General features: G+C 41.6%; 1 protein-coding gene across 2 annotated transcripts in view; it reads right to left on the bottom strand.

Moving 5' to 3' along the window:
• NOL11 (nucleolar protein 11) overlaps positions 1–10,896 on the bottom strand; it is a 29,703-nt gene extending 18,807 nt beyond the window's left edge. Inside the window, exons 1-7 of one of the 2 annotated variants that reach the window (XM_017542839.2) lie at positions 10,646–10,896; positions 8,303–8,416; positions 8,130–8,186; positions 6,579–6,727; positions 5,488–5,545; positions 4,539–4,683; positions 2,028–2,216 (exon numbers count right to left, since the gene is read on the bottom strand). In XM_017542839.2, the coding sequence (XP_017398328.1) occupies positions 2,028–2,216; positions 4,539–4,683; positions 5,488–5,545; positions 6,579–6,727; positions 8,130–8,186; positions 8,303–8,416; positions 10,646–10,786 (853 nt within the window). In that variant the 5' untranslated portion in view covers positions 10,787–10,896. The remainder of the gene's footprint in view (positions 1–2,027; positions 2,217–4,538; positions 4,684–5,487; positions 5,546–6,578; positions 6,728–8,129; positions 8,187–8,302; positions 8,417–10,645) is intronic. The other variant, XM_017542841.2, reaches the window with a different exon arrangement.
• Positions 10,897–11,309: the final 413 nt, after the last annotated feature.

Here is an 11,309-nt window from a genome sequence, read left to right as displayed (position 1 = left end):
AAAAAAAAAAAAAAAAAACCACAAACTATACAGAAGTGGTAGCTGCACAACAAAAGCCAGTGGATCGTTCACTTTAAAGTAGTTCATTTTTCTTCTACAAGGGCCTACCAAAAATTAAAAATAGATGAAAGTAAAAAATGAAAAAAGAAAGTAAAAAAGAGGATTAAAAACTTTTCAAAATAAAAGTTCATTTTATATTATGTGAATTTCATCTTAATTTAAAAAAACAGAATGTATGGTTCATGTATGGCAATAGGAGAGTGATGAAACACTGTGGGGCAGCCATTCAGTGAAATTCAATGAAATAGTATGCAGCTATTAAAACAAGGAAGAGAAAAGAATAATATCATATGCAAAGATGTCTGAAAGATCTTGGGTAGGTGAATAAACAAGGTACACAAACAGTATGTATGGTGTGCTACCACGTGTGTTAAACGAGGGAAAAGCCCTTAAGCAGTAGTATTTGCTTGTATATGGACCAAAAAAAAAAAAAAAACAAAAAACCGTGGAAAGAGACACAGGAAACTCTAGAGTAGCTAGTGGGGTTTTTTGGGCAGGGAAGTAAAGCAGGAATAACAAAGAGAGGAAGATGGGAGGAGGGAGAGGAGAGGCACAGCATAGCCAAGTGGTAAAGGGCCAGGACTTAAGAGTGGCAGGGGAAGTGGCCTAACAGAGTTAACCTGTTCCTGTTGAATCCCAGTTCTACTACTAATAATCATCCCTAAAAGAGGGTTGATAACTGTATTTCCTCCCATATGGTTGTTAGAGGAGTAAATGATACAAATAATGAGATAATCTTAGTAAAGTACCAGGCACACTGTTTAGTTATAACTAGGAGCTCCTGTTTCTTTTTTTCTTTGAAACAATCTCACTCTCTTGATTAGGCTGAATGGAGTGGTGCAATCTTGGCCTCCAGGGTTTGTGCATCAACATGCCCAGGTAACTTTTTGTATTTTCAGTAGAGACATGGAGTTTCACCATGTTGGCCAAGCTGGTCTCAAACTCGTGGCCTCAAGCAAACTGCCTGTCTTAGCCTCCCAAAGCGCTGGGATTAGAGGTGTGAGCCACCATGCCAGGCAGGAGCTCTTATCTTAATAATAAGCAGGAGAAACACAGAACAAAGTACACAGGTGAGGATGGGCATATCAAGTGTGTAGTCAATAGAGAGCTTCCCCTGAATAAAGCAGAGAGTTCTTGCTCAGAATTTGGGAGAAAACGTTGGAAAAGGTGGATGGGTCTAGACCATGAAGGGACTTATGCCAAATGATGGATTCTGAGTTTTCTAGTGAAGGCTGGGGTCTGCGATCCTCCACTGGCAAGGAGCAATCGTGTTCTTCATGACAGACTAAAAAGTCTGGAGGGGAGTTGGTGGGTAGGAAGGTGAGGTGGTGATGAGAATCCTATTCAGAAGTCACAGAGACTAAAGGCACACTATTAGGTCCCACATTTCAAAGTGTCCATGTTCAGTGGATTTCCATGCTGTGAAATGTTGCTAGGAATCCAATCCTCAAATGCAAGGCTTACTAATGTTTCAAATACCTGCAGGCTAGTATAAAGGAGTGTTTTTGAAAGATTAATCAGCCAGGCACGGTGGCTCATGCCTGTAATCCCAGCATTTTGGGAGGCTGAGGCAGGTGGATCATGAGGTCAGGAGTTCGAGACCAGTCTGGCCAACAGGGTGAAACCCCATCTCTACTAAATATACAAAAATTAGCTGGGCGTGGTGGCTCACGCCTGTAGTCCCAGCTATTCAGGAGGCAGAGGTTGCAGTGGGCTGAGATCACACCACTGCACTCCAGCCCAGGCGAGAGAGTGAGACTGTGTCTCAAAAAAAAAAAAAGATCAATGCAAAATAAAAATAAAAAGCCAATTCAAGATGAATTAGGAAAGTATAAAAAGAACTGAGTATGCTGATAAAGAGAATGAGCTAGGCTGGGAATAACGAAATGAAAAAGAAAAGGAAGACTAAAAGAGACACTGTGAAGGAAAAATACAAAGGCTTTCTTAATTAATTGGATTTCAGTTACCCTTAGAAGCTGCTAGTGGACTTCCCAGGACTGCGATGTGATCCTGATCCAGGACAGTGACTCCAACTCCATGTCGAGTGTTACCGGATACAACAGCCTTGAATAACAGTGATCTAACTAAGCTCTGATTTTTTTCTGGGTCAGTTGGACGTATTGGTATCAAGGTTTCATATATACAACCATCAGTGCCTGTTGGAAACAAGCATTTGTTGGTGGTTATTGAAGAGCACTTCTGTATCTATTAAAGTGTACTAGGTTGTTTTTAAGATTTTACCAATTTGATAAAAGCCAACCAGAAAAATAAACAAGCCCATCACTGTGGTTTCTCTTAAAGAACACTACAAATTTAAACTGGGGAAAAGAGCATTATTAATAAAAATCTCAGTAAGAAATATAATAGTCAAGAAATACAAACTGTAAATACCTGCAATAACTTAAAATATTGAGAGGGAACTGCAAAGAATATAGATAATCTAGTCCCTAAAAGGATATATCCCTCATTAGAAACTAGCATCTGGTCTATACATTCTATTTCTTTGCTTGTTTGTTTTTTTGAGGCAGGGTCTCACTCTGTGGCCCAAGACTGTAGTGCAGTGGTGTGATCACAGCTCACTGTAGCCTCAACCTCCTGGGCTCAAGTGATCTATCTTTCCATCTCAGGCTCCTAAACAGCTGGAACTACAGGTGTACACACCTCATCCAGCTAATTAAAAAAAATTTTTTTTTTTTAGAGATAGAGTCTCCAGCTCCTGGGCTCAAGCGATCCTCCTGCCTTGGTCTCCCAAAGTGCTGGGATTACAGGTGTGAGCCACTGTGCTCAGTCTGTTATAATTCTTCCTACCCAATCACCCTGAAGACCATATGAAATTGCTCTTTCTTGTGGGCCAACTGAATTTCGGCAGTTTCATGTGATTCTAGCTATTGCTACATAAAGATTTATATGACCCTTTGGTTTAGACTTCCTCACTTCAAAGTTCATTAAGCTAAATATTAAGTACATTCCAATAACCCCCAAGATATGAGAATGATAGAAGTCTTTTAAAAAACAGCCACTGCAAACATCTGTACATTGAAAAACTTCACAAAGATTTTTAGCTGTGATAATACGGAAATGTTTCCTAAATACTGCTCATTTATTTCTCCATCACCTTCTCAGAACAACTTCAAAAGCAACTGTGAAGCGTGGAGGGGAGAGGATACTACAAAGACTTTTTTTTTTTCTTTTTTTGCCCTAGAGGCCTAAGACTGGGATTATACTTTAGATCATTTCATAAAGGTAGACTCTAAGGCATTACAGTCTGTAAAAAGCAAGTGGGATGGGCCAAAGCTGCTGTTAGTCTCCTTTTGCCCATCTGTCTCAGTCACTATTCAAAGAAGGGCACACTAAATTTAATGGCTGGAAAAAAGGAGCAGAGGGTGGCCGGGCGCAGTGGCTCACGCTTGTAATCCCAGCACTTTGGGAGGCCGAGGCGGGTGGATCACGAGGTCAAGAGATCGAGACCATCCTGATCAACATGGTGAAACCCCGTCTCTACTAAAACTACAAAACATTAGCTGGGCATGGTGGTGCGTACCTGTAATCCCAGCTACTCAGGAGGCTGAGGCAGGAGAATTGCTTGAACCCAGGAGGCGGAGGTTGCGGTGAGCCGAGATCGCGCCATTGCACTCCAGCCTGGGTAACAAGAGCGAAACNCAGGAGGCGGAGGTTGCGGTGAGCCGAGATCGCGCCATTGCACTCCAGCCTGGGTAACAAGAGCGAAACTCCGTCTCAAAAAAAAAAAAAAGATTAAAAAAAAAAAAAGGAGCAGAGGGACCATTCAATGCCAAGCATAGACCGTTTATGGTTCACTAATTACACTCTCCAAGAACCTGGGCCTTATCACCTAAAAGGTGATTTCTCTTTTTCATTGGTATTAATATTGTTACTTACTGCTTACAGTACATTTTAAGGCATAAAATGTAGAGAAGCAATGTTTGAAAATGATGCTGTACCTAAAGTACTTCAGTAGGCCCTCAAAACACAGCATCACTGATCTAACACATGGCCAGACATGCAAAGTACAGAAAGTGAAGGCATGGGCCGGATGTGGTGGCTCACGCCTGTAATCTCAGCACTTTGGGAGGCCAAGGTAGGAGGATTACCTGAGGTCAGGAGTTCAAGACCAGCCTGGCCAACATGGTGAAACCCTGTCTATACTAAAAATACAAAAATGAGCCGGGTGCGGTGGTAGGCACCTGTAATTCCAGCTACTTGGGAGGCTGAGGCAGGAAAACTGTTTGAACTTGGGAGGCAGAGGTTGCAGTGAGCAGAGGTCATACCACTGCACTACAGCCTCGGCAACAGAGCGAGAATGTCCCCCCCAAAAAAGTGAAAGCATGAATGCTGTAAGAAAGCACAAAAAGGGCTGTAATGGAATGCTTCACAAAGTCTACAATTCAAAAACATACACTATCCTGTAATATTCCTCTATTTATAATCTCTGAAAGTTCAAAGAAATAAAACTTACTTACTTAATGACATCAAAGAGATGAATTTCCTATCTACAGATGCTGTAAAACTCTCTATAATAGAGTTTTCATCTTGTCCAAATAAGAGTGTATATTTGCTTAAGACACGTGAGTTAAACATTTGTACGTAAGCAAAGTAATTGCCATGCTGCAAAAAAAAAAAAGAATTTATAAATATTTCCATTTCAACCAACTACCTTTACATTATGTTAAAACCAGTTGTTTCCCCATTCTAATTACATCAATGAGTACTTAAAAAACATCTTGTCCAATTAAATTTAAAATGTTGATTTTTTTTTTTTTTTTTTGGTTTGTCTGTTTTGAGACAGGGTCTTGCTCTGTGTGGCCCAGGCTGGACTACAGTGGTGTGATCTTGGCTCACTGCAACCTCCACCTCCCAGGCTCAAGCAATCCTCCTGCCTCAGCCACCCCAGTATCTGGGAATACAGGTGTGCACTACCACACTCCACTATTTTTCTTTTTTTACTAGAGACGAGGTCACTACATCCAGCCTTAAATTTAACAGGTTATTAAAAACCTAGAGATCTTCTGAGAGAATAATAAAGTCCCATTTTAGTTTAAAAATTTATGATTTTGAAATTTCACAGCTGGGCACAGTGGCTCACGCCTGTAATCCCAGGACTTCAAAAGGCCAAGGTGGGAGGATCCCTTGAGCCCAAGGAGTTTCGAGACCAGCATGGGCAACAGAGTGAGACCCTGTCTCTGCAAAACATAAAACATAAGCCAGGCATGGGTAGTGCATGCCTGGAGTCCCAACTACTCAGCAAGCTGAGGTAGGAGGATCACTTGAGCTAGGAGGTTGAGGCTGCAGTGAACCATGATGGCATCATTGCACTCAAGCCTGGGTGACAGGGCAAGACCCTTTCTCTAAGTAAAATTTTTTAAAAAAGAAATTTCACAAATTGGGCCAGGAATTGAAGATATCACTTACTTTTTCAGTAATAAAAATTAAAACAGGATGCCTGAATACTATGAAAAACTTTGTCCATCTACAAAAGAAAAAAAAATTATAAGATGCAAAAATTTCCAGCTGGGAGAAATGTTATCAGTCAAAGTTTAATCAGCTTTCACTAAATATTTTTTAGAATCAGAAAACACTTAATATGGTGTTTCAAAACATATACCACAGGGAGTATGCATTTGTTAAATGCAGCTCTGGATTAAATGCAGGTTGTTGACCTCCCCAGATGATAATGTGAATTGTTAGGTTCTCAGAGGGGTGATGCAGTGCTCCCTAAACTTAAATTGACTCCCCATCCCATTTTTTTCAGTTACTTTTGGGACTTGTGTTCTGAGGAAAACATTAAGATCTTATTATTCAAGTGACAGAGGAAACTGAGGCACAGAGAAATTATCAGCCCATAGTCAGTTTGTGACAAAGTGGCAACTAGAACTCAAATCCTCCAAAGACTTCCCTCATTAACAGTTGCTCACGCCTTAGAGGTATTCATCAAGTCAGTCTAACATATAACAGGTTATTGTCCACCTTGTAAGTATATGTGTTCACTCTGACTTTTGGAAAATTAGTTTCTACCAGGTGGACCTGGAGAGAACAAGTCAAATGAAGAGGAAATGTGATGAAATAAAGAAGATCGGAAAGATGTGAAATCACGAAATGCCCTTCTGTCCCCTGAAGTGTCACTTTTCCAGTTTTATTTCAGAATTTTAACACACATCAGGATTTCACTAACAAGATGCACTTTTAGCCAGGGGAAAAGGATGGGAGCTTGGTAGTCAGGGCAATATGACAGACAAAAAAAAAAAAAAGATTCTGGTCTTTTGGGATAACCCATCTCATCCTCAAATAACTGAGTATCCAGTTCTGTCAAGACCTCATATGACTCCACAGTTTCTTCAATAATCATGTCCAGAAGCTTTTTAGAGTGTTATCTCAATGTTTTACAAGTAATTTTAAATTAGGTCATTTTTATTATGTTTATCACTAAAATACTTTTGAACAAGGCAAAAAACGTTCAGTGCATTTTTATTTTGATAAATGTACTTACAAGTATTGGAACTTACTTAATCACTTCTTCATCGGAGATAACAGTTTCAATTTTCTGCTGGGGCTCTGCAAGCAAGGCCTCTAAACCACGAACAGCACCTTCCTTGAAGAGCACCAAGGGTTCTGTCCCTTGCACTGAAAGTATCCTATATACTTCAGCTGACAACTGGAAGAACATAAAAAATTTAATTTTTATTCTAAAACAACTTATACCTAATATAAGTAATATACGGATATTTAGATAAGTCTTTTTTTTTTTTTGAGACAAGAGTTCTGCTCTGTCACCCATGGTGGAGTGCAGTGACACAATCTCGGCTCATCACAACCTCCGCCTCCCGGGTTCAAGGGATTCTCCTGCCTCAGCCTCCCAAGTAGCTGGGATTACAGGCGCACACAACCACGCCTGGCTAAATTTTGTATTTTTAGTAGAGAGGGGGGTTTCATCATGTTCTCGGGCTGATCTCGAACTCCTGACCTTGTGATCCGCCTGCTTCAGCATTCCAAAGTGCTGGGATTATAGGTGTGAGCCACTGCGCCTGGCCTAGAGAAGGCTTCTTGTTAAGTGACTGCTTTGTTTTCATTTTAATTTTGCTTTATAATTATCTATGGTTCCAAAATCTAACCTACAACATAAAATACATTTAGAAGTCTTAACTTTTTCTCTTATCCTCTCTACCCAGGCCCCTGCTTTAATCCATCAGTTCATTTTTGGTTTATTCATTTTGACTACTAGAACTTAGGCTAAAACCTGGGTTTCTTAAAACCGGAGAAGATACAAATAAGCCATTAATGCAAATGTACATGCAATTCTGGTATTAGACAAGAATGGATGCCACAATTGTAACTACAGCCTGTAATTCCAGAAAAAGAAGTTAACACTATGTGTGAGGTAAAACAACAAACAAAAAAAAACCCTAGTGAGAAAAATTCAGGATTGTGTTATTAATTTCAAGGCAAATGAAAAAACTGGAGCCAGGGAGCAGCATAGCTAGCTGGCTGAAAATTTCAAGGATCCAGGCAACAATTGCATTATATCTGAAGTAGACCAATTGTGAGCCACTTCTAAAATGTGCCAATTATATTTAGACATTTAGAACTGGAAAGAACTTTCAAGATTAACCTAGTTTAAGATCCTCATTTTATAAGTAAGAAAAAATGAATGTACTTTAGGTCATTAGTACAACATGTACAGCTAGTCATGTTTTTTATTTTATTTTTACTGCATTATGTGTTACTCTTAAAAATATACATGAAACTGCAGGGTCTATTCTACCTATTCTAAGAAAGGGCACAGGAAGTTCATTTGCTCTCACAAAAGACATATTCCAAACATCCAAACTTATGCAAATAAGTATAAATTTCTCATTCATGAATTATATAAATCCTCATCGCCTTAACTCATGGAGACATGTTACTAAGATACACTGTAAGATAATTAGAATGAAAACCTGATTAGGACCTTATGCTTATTTTCTCAGTGGTATCAAAATAAATAACACATACTTTATTACGAATGATTCTATTTCACCAATAAGCTAAATAAATATGTTGGAAATTCAAAGACTTACTGTAGCTTTAAATACTTTATCCAGGTTTACATCTTCATTATTCCATATTCTTAAAACCTTAAATCAAAACATACTAGTTAAAAACTATCTTATTCTCCATTTACATATAATAAATACAAATAGTTAAGTCAACATTTATGTTGTATATATTATATAAAAGTTTTAAAGCTCACCTTATTATCGTGTACAACAATATACTCCCCAGTTTGAAAGTTGCACACAGCTGGACATGTTATAATTTGACCTTGTTTCACTGACCAGCTCCCCAAAGGTTTCTGATCAGAAACCTAATGAAATTAAGATAAATACAATAGTCAAGAAGTCAATTTCAGACATTAAAAGCAATTAAATTTATAATTAATGAAAGAAACCATTAAAATGACAGCATTTAACAAATTTCCTGGCTGGGCACAGTGGCTCACGCCTGTAATCCCAGCACTTTGGGAGGCAGGCAGAGGCACGTGGATCACCTGAGGTCAGGGGTTGGAGACCAGTCTGACCAACGTGGTGAACCCTGCCTCTACTAAAAATACAAAAATTAGCAGGGCATGGTGGCATACACCTGTAATCCCAGCTACACGGGAGGCTGAGGCAGGAGAACCGCTTGAACCCAGGAGGTGGAGGTTGCAGTGAGCTGAGATCACACCACTGCACTCCAGCCTGGGCAACAGAGTGAGACCCCATCTCAAAAAAAAAAAAAAATTCCTAAATGTCATTAAAATGACAGCATTTAGAAAATTTCCTAAAAAAATAAGTAGTCACAACAAATACTGTAGATTCCACTTACATGTGAAGTACTTAGGGTAGTCAAATAAAGATTGAAAGAATGGTGGTTGCCAGAAGCTGGGGCAGTGGGAAGTATACGCTTAAAAATAGTTAAGATAGGCCAGGCTTGGTGGCTCCCGCTGAAATCCCAGCACTTTGGGAGGCCAAGGCTGGCGGATCATCTGAGGTCAGGAGTTTGCGACCAGACTGACCAACATGGAGAAACCCCGTCTCTACTAAAAATACAAAATTAGCCAGGTGTGGTGGCGCATGCCTGTAATCACAGCTACTCGGGAGACTGAGGCAGGAGTATCGCTTGAACCCAGGAGGTGGAAGTTGGGGTAAGCCGAGATTGTGCCATTGCACTCAAGCCTGGGCAACAAGAGCAAAACTCCATAGCAAAAAAAAAAAAAACAAGTTAATATAAAGACAGGCACAGTGGCTCACACCTTTAACTATAGCCTGCAATTCCAGAAAGAGGGTCTCCTTCTGTGGCCCAGGCTCGATTTTGGTGTGATCTCGGCTTAATGCAACATCCGCCTCCCAGGTTCAAGCGATTCTCGAGCCTCAGCCTCTCAAGTAGCTGGGATTACAAGTGCACACCATCATGTCTGGCTAATTTTTCTATTTTCAATTGACACAGGATTTCACCATGTTGGCCAGGCTGGTCTCGAACTCCTACATCAAATGATCCGTCCACCTCGGCCTCCCAAAGTTCTGGGATTACAGGTGTGAGCCACTGCCCCCGGGCAAAACTTTAAAGGGGTAGTTAAAATGAAAATATAACAAAGTCCCTAAATAAGTAAACAACCCTTTGTTAAAAAACAATAGTATATTTTAAAAATTGATTCTATTATGCCTCTGAATAGAGGTATGGGAAATTAAGTAGGGACAGCTGGGGATCATGTCTATCCAATTCCAATCAGCCCCTGTATTCCTATGTAGGAGCTGCAAAACTGCAAATCTACTTGACAGCTCAAATAAAATCCAACAGTCAGCAGAGTCAAAACACAACAGGGAGCTGCTGGAAACCTGTTCTCAAAACGTCAAAGCAGATAGATAGCTAACTTCTTTAAAACATGGAAAACTGTTCAGCAGACAAGATAAAAGTAACAGTTTTCTATGCGACCGCCAAGAGCAAGGTGAGAAAGTGTTCTCAGTCAGGCTTTAGGCATAAAAGGGGGCAGGGCTTGCAGATTTTCCCGGGACTCAACTCCAGGATTTACAGCGTAACCAGAGGTGCCAACAGACAAATCACTTGGAGTCAAGATTCTTACCAAGCTATCAAGAAAAGTCCCTCACCCTCTAAAATTGTCCCCCTCCCACCCAAGGAGAGGGGTGTGAAGTGTACAGACACGGGAGGGCTAAACCACTATTCCCAGTCTGTCAGTGTCATCCTCTCCCGCCCAACCAATCTCCCGCGGGCAGCTAAGATGTTAAAGACCCCAGGACGGAATCTTAGCAAGGCCATCTCCGTGAGTTCCGAAGCAAAAGCACAGGTTCTCTTTCTTTTTCGAGTCTAACCCACGTGCACCCAGCAGCTCTGCCCCTGCAACTCGGAAATACGCCTTTCCAAGAAGGCAAGCATCCAGATTCTAGACCTCACTCAGCGTCCCCAACAGGACAAGCCGGCTCTCCGCTAAGCCCACTCCACGATCTCTTTCTGAAGCTGTGAGAAACTCAAGCTCCGGCTCTGCGCTCAGAAAGGGGCGAGAAGGCAGTTGGGGCGCTCCCGATCCTATCGCCTTCACCTTATACAGGATGACGGTCCTGCCGTTGTCTGTCACTAAGAACTGGTCTGTTTTGCTGCTCTGCTCCACGCCTAGGAGTCCTTCAGACCCGGCGCTCAGGACTGCCGAAGACAACGTGAATTCTTCCTCCAGCGATGCCATTTTGAGCAAACCTAGGGACGGCCGCGCTCCCTCCCGGCAGGCCTCGCGCTTTCACTCGCGAGACTGAACGGACCGGAGGGGGCGGGTGTTTGCCAAACCAAGAACCCACTCTCGCAGCCTGCGACCTCTGGCGGGGGGAAGGAGCGAGCGCGACTGTGAATTCAGCCAGGTGGGCGGGGCCAGCTTGTGTCAGACTCCGCCTCCCAAGACCATGCCTCCTCGAGTCCCGGATGTGCTCCAGGAAGGGATGGGGCAGGCGCGGAAGTGTTGCTTATTGGTTCCTGAATCGGCTGCGTGCCTTTCTGGGTGGGGACTTGAGAGACTACAGGATGGGTCTAGGGAGGGGTCGAATTTAAATAAACTAGGTTATTTTTCACTCTAAGGGCACTCCCTAGGAATTCCTCCCATGGCCTTGTGGAACCACGAGCCAAAGAAAAAAAATTTATCTCTGTAGGTAAACTCCCAATAACGTGCTGTTCCTACGTGAAATGCTTAATTCCTCTCCAGTTCCGAGTTCTCTGAC

This window comes from Cebus imitator, unplaced genomic scaffold (assembly GCF_001604975.1).
Source record: "Cebus imitator isolate Cc_AM_T3 unplaced genomic scaffold, Cebus_imitator-1.0 Scaffold148, whole genome shotgun sequence".
Classification (NCBI taxonomy): Eukaryota; Metazoa; Chordata; class Mammalia; order Primates; family Cebidae; genus Cebus; species Cebus imitator.
This window is presented reverse-complemented; position numbering and strand designations above follow the sequence as displayed.